Consider the following 10,785-nt stretch of genomic DNA (forward strand, 5'->3'; position numbering starts at 1 on the left):
AAAACGCTATATGACTAGGGTAAAGCTGGAAACACAATAGGCACAGACAACAGGGAATAACGAGCCGTCCAATCAGAGCTCTGGGATGTAATAACGAACTTATACCCCAAAGCTCTGATTGGACGGCTCGTTATTCCCTGTATAAAAGGAGAGAAAGCGAAGATGTCGAGTGCCAAAAGTGCAAGCAACGCGAACAGACCTGTGTTATCCCTTCCACCACCAGACATTTTATTCTCTTCACTAAACTTGTAGCTTCAAGCTTCAAGCTTGTAAGTGTAGTGAAGTAGTCGTAACACGTAACGTCGCTAGTGGTATGGAGTACAGATAGAGAAAATCGTGATATTCTTTTATTTCTTTTCTCTGCATTTACGATTCAAAATCCGTAATTAAGCGTCACGCTGATTATTCCGCTAATCCTTCCATGGGCTGTAATTCTTTAAAAATGGAAGCACGTTCGAATACAACGAGCGATATTCCAATGAGTATAGGTTAAAAATCTGTTAATCATTGGCGCGAATATGTCCGCGAATACGTCGGATATGGATATCGATAATCAGAGCGAAGACGGAGAAATTAAGAAAAGTCCATCGAAGGATATGGGTGATTTTAGGTATTTATTTTTATGATATTGCCGTGTAATTTCTTTGAAATTAGGTTTAAAAGAAAAATCAGCCGCTTTACCAGCGATACCAGCCAATTACACATCTGTTACTCTTTGTTGTCTGAAGTCTGAACCACGTGAAAGTGGACGTTGTCTAGGTTAGCTTAAAATAACGTTTACATTTAAGGTGCATGTGCGCGCTTGCGCGACAAATTTTTCTCCCTTTGTATTCGGCATTCGGCATTCGGCAATCCAGTTATCGGAGTGAGTCGATTGCCGAGGATACCTGGTACATATGCATACATACATACACACATACACACATACGTACGTACGTAGAATACACTCGCGATTCGCGAATGGCATACAAGACGGATTTGGCGTCGAGTGGTTTTCGTCAACCCCGCTGAGTGGCATTACCACTCTCAAGCCTCCTTTTCTTTTACGATAAATTAAAACGTGTTGCATAACGTCTCACGAAGCAGAATGACGAGCGATGCTGCCCAGAATTTTTAGGTATTCAAAACTCGACGAGACAATGCACATTTACACTACGAGTGATCCAATTATTTTCCTTTCTATCTATCATATTTAGATATTCCTCGCGACATCGTCCTTACCTTGGGATATATGGAATATGTTTATTTGTTTTATTTAGCATTAAAATATTTATTAAACTTTTTCTCTTAATTGCATTCATCAATTGTGTCAAAAAAGATTCGTAAAGTCTAACTATTGTTAAAACGATAAAAGTTTTGAGTCCGTGATATATCATCAATTTGAATTTAATTACGAATTAATTGTTTTGTTCGATATCTACAGCTTTTCAGAGGAAGAGGGTGGCGACACGGCCGACTCCTTGGATATTAAACCACCACAGGCAGTTGTTCGCCATCATAAATCTAGTTCGTCTCGTCGAAGGGAGAAGCACAGCGACAGACGAAATCGTAGAGATGAGAAAGAACGCAAGTCGCGTCAGCACGAACGCGAAGACAGACAACACAGGGACAAGCATAGGCACCGTAGGCATGTGGGGGAGCCTCTCGAGAGATCCGAACGTTTGGAAAGCTCCAAGAGGAATCGCGAGAGGATGGAACGCTTAGACAGAATGGAAAGCCATTCTAGAGATAGAGAATCCTCTAGGCACGATCGCAAGGAAAGAAGTACAGGTGATCGTGTCCTAGAAGATTTAAGAGAAAGGTAATTGTAGAATCTTGTCTATATACTTAAAAAAAAAAAACATGTAAATGTAAATAGTATAATGATTATTTATATGAATCGGTTCTTTTAATAATCTACTTAGATCAAGATATTTGTGTGTTTTAGATTATTGGACAAGAGAAGAGAGAGACGGGAGGATCCACGTGATACTCGGAATTATAAAATCGAGTCATCTCGACATGAGGTACGATTGGTGGAGGACTTGCGAGATTTACGCGAATCGCGCGATCGGCGAGAAATACGGATGGAAGACCTTCGGGACCGTCGCGAAATACGTACGGTGGACGACGGTAGAGAACGTCGTGAGATTCGCATGGAGGAACAGAGACATGTACGGGTGATCATGGAAGAGCAGTTTTCGGAAAGCGAACTGATGGAACGATCTGAGAAACGTCGCAAGAGATCTCACAAGCACGAGCGTACTCGCGAGAGAGATCAAGAGAAGATAGAGCGCGAAAAGGAGCACCGGGACAAGCAGCTACGGGAAGCGATGGAGATTGTAACCGATGACATTAATGAGATGGATGTGCAAAATGAGATCTCGATACAGATTAAAGATCCAAAAGAAATGACGGAGCAAGAAATTAGAAAAGAAAGGCTATTGGAAGCCGATAGAGAAATGGCTAGACGAAAAGAGGTATCTAGGATGGAATTGGAAGCTAGAAGAATGAAGAGAGGCGAGAAACGACCCATGAGTCCGGGTAACAATCCGGATCCTTCAGTTGTAGAGCTATCGGATGAAAGCATCAGTCCTGTTCGTTCCGAGGATATACGATCAAAATCAGCCGAGTCCAAACACTCAACCGAAGGAGAAAGAAGTCCACATGAAAGATCTTCGGAGCGACATTCGTCCGATTCCTCGGAATCGAGCAGTGATGACGACGACGAATCTAATGAGTCAAATAAAGGTTCCGCTGGTGATTCTAACGATGGCTCAGAATATAACAATCCAAGTCCATTGTCCGTTGATCGATTAGCCAAATCCGATCATTCGGATGGAGGCTCTCCTGGGCATGTTGATTCCAACAATGCTTCGAAAAACATAGAAGAGGAGGAAAAGAAAGTGGAGGAACCAGAATTACCGCCGTATCTGCCAGCTATTCAGGGTAAGCAAAAAATGTGTGCTATAAATAAATTTGAAAATATAAAAATATAAGTAATTGAAGGAATAAAAGCACTCGGCTATAAGTCACACTATAGGTAAAACATTTTAATATAACCTAAAAATAAAATTGATTTAATGTGAAGATAATAATTTCTGCTAGATGATAAAAGATTTAGAGAGATCTTCATTGTAAATCATCTCCAATCTGATCATTTCACATTTGTCTTTATTCCTTTAATTTAATTTTTTTGTCTTTTATTAATTTTATTTCAAATTTAATTTTTAAACACAATAAATGACACTAGACCTATATGTGAATGAATAAGAAAAATGCCTCATTCAGTCTGAGCTGGAAAAAGTTAATGCTTGACTCTAACTCTCCATTATTATTTTTTTATTACCTTCCCGGCCATACCAGAGCTTGTGGAACCCTGCAACTTTGTCACTCTTTGCTTTACCTCTGAACGCATATTTTTTAGCTGAAAAATGTGTGAAATCTGTATTTCAAAATCTTTCTCAGACAAGGATAGATAAATATGAAAAACAAACAAAAAATATTTTATTTTCAATTAATTACAGTGGCTTGAAAAAATTTAATTTTGAAAAAGTTTACGAAGAACGACTACCTTGGATAACAAATTTTCAAATTTTTAAATTTAAACTTTAAGCAGAAAAATGTAAGGTATTTTTGGTTGACCCTTTGGACTAACTAAAAGAAATAATACGATATGGATCACTCAGAAAAGTATAGTTATTTAAAGCATCGAAAACTGAGACATTTAAGAAAAATGTACATATTGTAATTTTACAACTAATGAATACAATTTTAATATTTAGAACTATCTATAAAACTATATCTTTCAGTAATTGCGCCTCTTTCATCCTTTGGGTTACACCAATGATTTAAAGAATGATGCAAGCTCAGTCTGAATCGATAGTATTCATCCGGCCCGGTCGAGCGATCTCTCAAGACTGACAGAGGCCATAAAATTTCTACTTATTATATTAGAATAAATTTTTTCAATTTTACAATTTCTCATACACTTACTTTCATTCTAACCGAAACACGGTAAACATATATTTAATAATAATAGTAATAATAATAATAATAATAATAATAATAATAATAATAATGGGATTCCCAGAACGCCGAAACTTACGAGCTGGTCACGGTCACACACAGGTTCCAGGCGTAGAACCCTCTTAGAACTTTTGTGCACTCTCACGTTGAGAATAACGCAAAAAATTACCCTTGCAGGCTTATCGTATCTATGGATAGTTAAAGTTTTTTTTTTGAACCTCAATCCAGAGGTTTCAAATAGTATTATAAAAAAGTTACAGCAATGTAAAAAAAATCGCATAGGGTACTTGCATGTTGTTTAGGGTGGCGAGTTAGAATTAATAATATTTCGATGTGAATTTATATGTATACACATCCATTTCTATAATTTTAAAATCTATCTTTGGTTATTTTTTTTTTATTTATTGCGTACGTATTGTAAATTCTCTACTCTTTAGGTTGTAGAAGTGTCGAGGAGTTCCAATGTCTAAATCGAATCGAAGAAGGTACATACGGAGTCGTATATAGGGCACGTGATAAACGTACGGATGAGATAGTCGCGTTGAAACGATTGAAAATGGAAAAGGAAAAGGAAGGTTTTCCGATTACAAGCCTGAGAGAGATCAATACTTTACTGAAAGCACAACATCCCAATATTGTTACCGTGCGGGAGATAGTCGTTGGCAGCAATATGGATAAAATATTTATTGTTATGGATTACGTGGAGCATGATCTGAAATCCCTGATAGAAACCATGAAGCAGAAGAAACAAGTTTTTATACCTGGTGAGTATATTCTGTTATATGTAATGAAGTAGGGAACCAATTGAAGAGTTGGGCGTGATAACAGCATAAACTGAAAAATAAAAAACAATTTTAACAAAAATATAAGTTAAAAATAACGCTTAATCATAGATTAGTAATCTAAGGTACACATTCCGTGCCGTACCAATTTTAAGTGACTTGATCACCGTTCACCGGTGGGTCTACGATAGTTTTTTTTTTTTTTTTGTGTTTATTATACTTGTTACATAACAATGTATTTTATTATGGCTAAAAAAATTGCAAAAATATTATGAAGAAAAAGGTTTACAATATATACCAATATTGCATGTATCATAATTAAGTATCTATGTATGTGATGCTAGAAATTATTTTATAATTACGTTTCTTTTTATAGCCAAAATATCAAACAGAAAATTCAGCATGGGTCATCAGTGGCCCATACGGCACGGAACGTGTTAAGGATTTGTAAATATGAAAATACATGTTTCGTGAATTACATTTTACACTGCTCAAATTTTTTACTTCTCAATTTATAACAAAATATACGAACGTAAGGAAAAGTCGATATTTTTTTCTATTATAGGAGAAGTTAAATGTCTTATGCAACAATTGTTGCGAGCGGTCGCACATCTACATGATAATTGGATATTACATCGCGACCTAAAGACATCCAATTTGCTATTAAGTCATAGAGGCATTTTGAAAGTCGGCGACTTTGGTTTAGCTCGAGAATATGGCTCTCCCTTGAGGCAATACACGCCGATCGTTGTAACTCTTTGGTACAGAGCCCCTGAGCTATTGCTGTGTGACAAAGAGTATCTAGGAATATATAGTACGCCTATAGATATGTGGTCTGTAGGGTCAGTGTAATTTAATATCTTAATATTTAATTTTTAAAAATTAAGAATATTAACGCATTATTAATATGTTTTATATAAAATTTTAGAATTTATATAAATATAGACTATATGATATTTATGATAGTACTTTCTCAGGTGCATTTTCGCCGAGCTTCTAAGGATGGAACCACTGTTCCCAGGAAAATCGGATATAGATCAATTAAATAAAATATTTAAAGAGTTGGGTACACCAAGCGAAAGGATTTGGCCAGGATACGCTAAGTTACCTATAGTACAAAAAATCCCATTCGCACATTATCCTGTAAATAATCTCAGACAAAGATTTAGTTTGTCATTGTCCGATTTAGGTATCGAATTGCTGAACAAGTAAGTTATTCCATATGAAGAACGCCTTCAATATCTGAATAAGTTTGATTAAAAGCATAATTGTTTTCTTTTTTTCAGATTTCTAACTTATGATCCTCGTCAACGTGTAACCGCCGAAGATGCCCTAAATCATGGTTACTTTACTGAAGCGCCTTTGCCAATCGATCCACAAATGTTCCCCACGTGGCCCGCTAAATCGGAACAAGGAATTAGAACCACGAACGCGTCTCCGAAGCCACCGAGCGGCGGCAGAGAATACAAACAATTAGGCGACGGTGACGATGCCGATTTGAGCAATTCTGGTTTTCACATGGGCCTGACAGAAGGTGGTAGAGCGCCGCCAGTTGGCGGTGGTTTCCACTTAAAATTTTAGTTGAGAGAGACAATTTTGCATTCTGAATTATAACAATTTTTTTCTAAATATATTTATATAAAATATACAAAATATATTTTTTTACACGTAAAGAAACGTATTATTATATATATATATATATATATATGCGCGCGTGTGTGTGTATGTGTATTTATGTACGTACGTGGGCAGTTTGGTAAGTTAGTGACTTTTTGAAAGGAGACTATATTGAAAAATAAGTGGAATTTTAGTAAAAAAAAAAAGTTAGAAAGACAGTCACTGACTTATCGAGCTTCCCTTGTATATGTATATATATATATGCATATTTTTTTACGACTACTTTTTTAAGCTCGTACAGTGTTCCGTTTCATCGAGAGATATTTCGTTCGTCGTTTAACACATTAGTATCACCGATACATCAGGTCATATAGGATTCTTTTATTTCGTATCCACGTAATGTATAAATTTTTTTATTTTATACATAAAATCGTATGTCACAAAATGTAAAAAACAATTGTAAGCATCTCCATTTTATGGTGTTTTATTTTTATAAAATGGAGATGCTTACAATTATTCTTTATATGTTTTGGCATATGATTTTATGTACAAAGTAATACATATATTTAGCTATCAGTTTTGTTCATGAAATGGATTACAATTCACCTTACAATCTTTCTCTCTTTTTATAAATGTCCTCATATAAAACGAGATTCAGAGTATCAAATCTGAGGCCTGCCAATTACGAGTTATTCTCATACAGAGTTACGTGTTATTTTAGTATAGAAATAATAGAAATATTTATTGTAAAATAAAAATATAAAAAAATTGCATATTTACGATTAATATTTGTAATTTAGTTCACATTTTGTGATCCCACACAATCTCTTGTCTAAGAGATGTTGCATGAATTTGTTCCATGATATTTATATGATATTGTATAGATATCAAGACATCTATATGTTCTTTGGACATCAATGTGCTGTATGGATTATAAAAAGAATAAAAGATAATAAGAGGAATTATATAACAGAAAGATGTAATGAAATAGAAAGAATATATGTGACTTTCTACATTTATTTTAGTACTGATTCATTTTACACAAGATTTCTGCTTCTGGGAACATTACTGATAAATCCTGTTTGATTTTCTTAAATGTTTCGTTCTCATATATATTCTTTGGTGGATAATCTACGAGGTGTATATTTCTTTATCTTCATATATCTTGATATATCTTTGAATTATCTTGTACAACCAAGTGAAATTACTTGCGTTTCCCAGCATTATGCATATTTTTCGGTAGACCCAATAGCGAATTTATAAGCTCGGAATTACGTTTGGGATGATATAATCGCGGTGCCACTAGTATCAATCTGACCAGCTCCAATTCGTTATCCTGAAAAAGATTAACGCATTTCTTATGTACATAAATTCGCCTAATGAACCTACTTAATAGTATTATATTATACACAGTGTTCCCTTTTCAAAGCGTATCGACCGCGACAGTTAAGTAGCATTCCGAGTCCGAGTCGATGTGCAAATTAATTCTCGTATCTCATCTTGTCGAAGTGTTCAATATAATTTCGAAATATGATAAGCGCGACACGTATATTAGCAAATTTTTAAACGCCTCTTTTAATTGCCGTTTAGAAGGACGATCATATTTACCAATCTTCTGCCGTAGGGAAGATTCAATTTGAGAATGTTTCGGTCGATATCCTCGAGCTCACTGGACTCCTCTCCACGAACGATTCCGATGATAATAGCAACAATGACAGCAAATCTCACGTAATTAGCCATTGATTTAGATGTCCCTTTAGGGGAAGGTAACACATATAGAAAAATATTTGAAAATTTATATTAAGGTTATATATTAAGGTAATTATGCTATATGAAAAGAGCGAGGAAGGGCGGGAGGGGGGGGAGGAAGGTTAATAAAGCCGTTTTTGGAAACCCTTTTCATGATTTCTATTAAACAATTTTTTTCCACTTTCTTTGATATAGCCTTAGTAAACAAAAAACATATAATACATACTTGAGTAAAGTACGTACTATTTGTAACTGTAGAAAGCTTTTTTTTAATGGTTTATATTATTATCGATATAAGTTGGTAATAGAGAAAAAAAGTTTCTAATCGATTTTTTTTTTAAACTGCAGTATTAAAAATCTGCCCTTCAATTACGTTAGCGACAATGCATAAAGTTAAATAATATCTATTATTTTATTTACATAGCGTAATTAATGCAGATTGGTGTAAAAGAATTATTAACATTTTGTTGTGTTTATTAATAAAATTGTTTCGTAATGCCCGAAAATTTTATTGAAATAAAATAATTGAAATGAATGTAATATATAATTACTTGGAGTAGTCGGTTAAGTGCCGATCTGCAGCAGACGTTGAAGTGGCAGGGAATGCTGTTCGATGTAGATGCCACGCGAATACGACGTGAATCTGAAGATGCTCTGTTTCTTTTATACCGAATACCCATCGCCGAGATCTGTTCCTGACAGTAGTCTGTTCAGATCGTAGGACGTAGGCCGATGAGAGCTCTAGCTGCGAACGACAGATGTTCTTCGGCGAGATTATTGCGGAAATTGTGTTTCGTCTCTTTTATTAAGTTATGTAAAAGAAAGATTTGCTGCCGAAGCGTTCAGTAAATCCTGCGTTTGATTACTCGAGCGACTGTTCTGTACAAGTGTCTGTATTATGAGATACCGAGTTTATTTTGGATAAATGCTAGTAGTCTATGGGCAGAATTTTTAAAAATGATAGGTCATTTCGAAGGGAATTTAATAAGCTTTAAGATAACGTTATATAAAATTTAATTCAAATTCCATTTTTTTTTTAATTAAAGAAATGTAAAAAGTGAGCAAATCGCAAAGTCAAAAAATTGTGCTCCTTATAATATGAGATGCCCCGAGAAATTGAAAGTAAAACGCAAAATATATCAGTGTTGCAATTAAGAAATTTTATTTTATGTTTCTAAAATGCAAACAAACACAGCCAGCGTGCGTGAAAAATGAGCATGCGATAGGTTATACCCAGAACTCGTCTTCAGGTAGTTGAAATCAAGCATCGCAGAAAAAATAGGCACTGGACGTTTATTCCGGTTGTCCTTTTTATTATTGTACAATAACATTTACTCTTGAGCAACGATTTTCACTATAACATACGAGCATGGGTTATTTCATATTAGAAATACCCTGAGTACATATCTCGTATTACGGTTTCCACGCCTTATATGGTTTTACGATCATCAAATCTAACTTCTGTAATTAAACAATTCAACATATCCCGTATTTTTCTATTAGTACGACCTTACTCTATCACTACATGAAGAATTTATTGCCAAATATTTATAATATTTATTAAACAATAAGGTTTAAAGGCAAGGTTCAAAAGACTCATCTCAATGAAACTTGAAGTCATTGAGATATATCGAAATTCTAAAACCTTTTTTTACAATGATATGAACTATACAGGCATGATCTAATAATGAATTTTCTACTAAATAGTTTTTTCAATCCAAGAGCAATAAATTCATGATGGAATCAATTATGTAGATAGCGTTTATTAGTTTAGCAGAAACGCCGCTATCTCATAATAGATGGCTTTTCTTTGTGTATAAGTATGTAATGTCTGTATAAAATACTCGGATAGCAAAGCGTGTCTCAGCAAAATCGCACAAATCTGTGATTGCTTATGATGCTGGCAACTTGCCATAGATTTGTCTTCAATTCAACCGGTGGATTTCGAATATACTGACATTGTAGCAACAATATGCTAGCAACATGCTAGCAGTTTAACAGCGAGATAACTGCGTCAATATTAATTATATCTTGCGTTGCCGGTATGATGCTGCATATTATATTATGGCAACGTGGTGGCATATGGTAATAGTACGAATTTTGGCAAGTTGCACTCAATGTTATCATATCGTGAAGACATCAAGTTGGCAGCGATTGCTAGCAATTGCTAGTAAGCACTTGCAATGTCTCGTTCGCCACTCGATCGTTGCGAATGCAAGTCTCGTCAGGGTTAGTATCGTATTTAATCTCGGGGGAGATGAACGATCGTGCTTTCTGCACGAGGAAACTCGACCTCGCGAAGGCTGGTGCGTCGAATCTCCGTACGTCCTTTCGATACTCGCCAAGTAAATCACTGCAGGCATTACTCGTTCGACCAACGATGATGACGCATTGTCATTCTTTGGGGAAGACGATAGGAACGAAAGGAGAGATGTGTCGCATAATTAAGTATCTCGAGACAAATTACTATCGTGTACTCCGCTCGTCGCGGAGTTATACTCGTAATATCTTATAAAATCGATAAAAAGAATAAGCAAAGGATAGGCAAAAATTCCCGCATTATTCGCTTTATTTCTTCACTAGAAAAGTAATAAAAATTAATGGTAATGGTTATATATATATATATATA

The 10,785-nt window shown here is 35.2% G+C and overlaps 2 protein-coding genes across 3 annotated transcripts; one reads left to right on the forward strand and one right to left on the reverse strand.

Annotated features, from left to right (window-relative positions):
- The first annotated feature begins 327 nt into the window (after positions 1-327).
- Positions 328-6,408, forward strand: Pitslre (cyclin dependent kinase 11B pitslre). 2 transcript variants are annotated; one of them, XM_018511072.1, is made up of 7 exons: positions 328-610; positions 1,424-1,801; positions 1,928-2,928; positions 4,446-4,772; positions 5,356-5,632; positions 5,768-5,998; positions 6,077-6,408. In XM_018511072.1, exons 1-7 carry the CDS (start codon positions 519-521, stop codon positions 6,369-6,371), a joined length of 2,601 nt encoding a protein of 866 aa, XP_018366574.1. In that variant the 5' UTR covers positions 328-518; the 3' UTR covers positions 6,372-6,408. The 2 variants fall into 2 exon arrangements, with proteins under 2 accessions (XP_018366574.1, XP_018366575.1); XM_018511073.1 differs by lacking the exon at positions 328-610 and adding an exon at positions 929-1,117.
- A 1,011-nt stretch (positions 6,409-7,419) lies between these two features.
- Positions 7,420-8,904, reverse strand: Pdf (Pigment-dispersing factor). The gene is given in 4 exon segments (XM_018510874.1): positions 7,420-7,743; positions 8,016-8,161; positions 8,708-8,722; positions 8,725-8,904. Coding segments are annotated over 4 exon segments (405 nt in total). The 5' UTR covers positions 8,837-8,904; the 3' UTR covers positions 7,420-7,611.
- Between the last annotated feature and the right edge of the window lie 1,881 nt (positions 8,905-10,785).

Source organism: Trachymyrmex cornetzi, unplaced genomic scaffold (assembly GCF_001594075.2).
Source record: "Trachymyrmex cornetzi isolate Tcor2-1 unplaced genomic scaffold, Tcor1.1 scaffold358, whole genome shotgun sequence".
NCBI classification, from domain to species: domain Eukaryota; kingdom Metazoa; phylum Arthropoda; class Insecta; order Hymenoptera; family Formicidae; genus Trachymyrmex; species Trachymyrmex cornetzi.

Excerpts from the sequence above, each read along its gene's own strand:
- Pitslre (XM_018511072.1), top strand. The coding sequence starts at position 519 with ATGTCCGCGAATACGTCGGATATGGATATCGATAATCAGAGCGAAGAC. Across the intron at positions 611-1,423 it reads AAGGATATGGGTGATTTTAG|CTTTTCAGAGGAAGAGGGTG; the intron begins GTATTTATTTTT and ends CGATATCTACAG. Across the intron at positions 2,929-4,445 it reads GTATCTGCCAGCTATTCAGG|GTTGTAGAAGTGTCGAGGAG; the intron begins GTAAGCAAAAAA and ends TCTACTCTTTAG.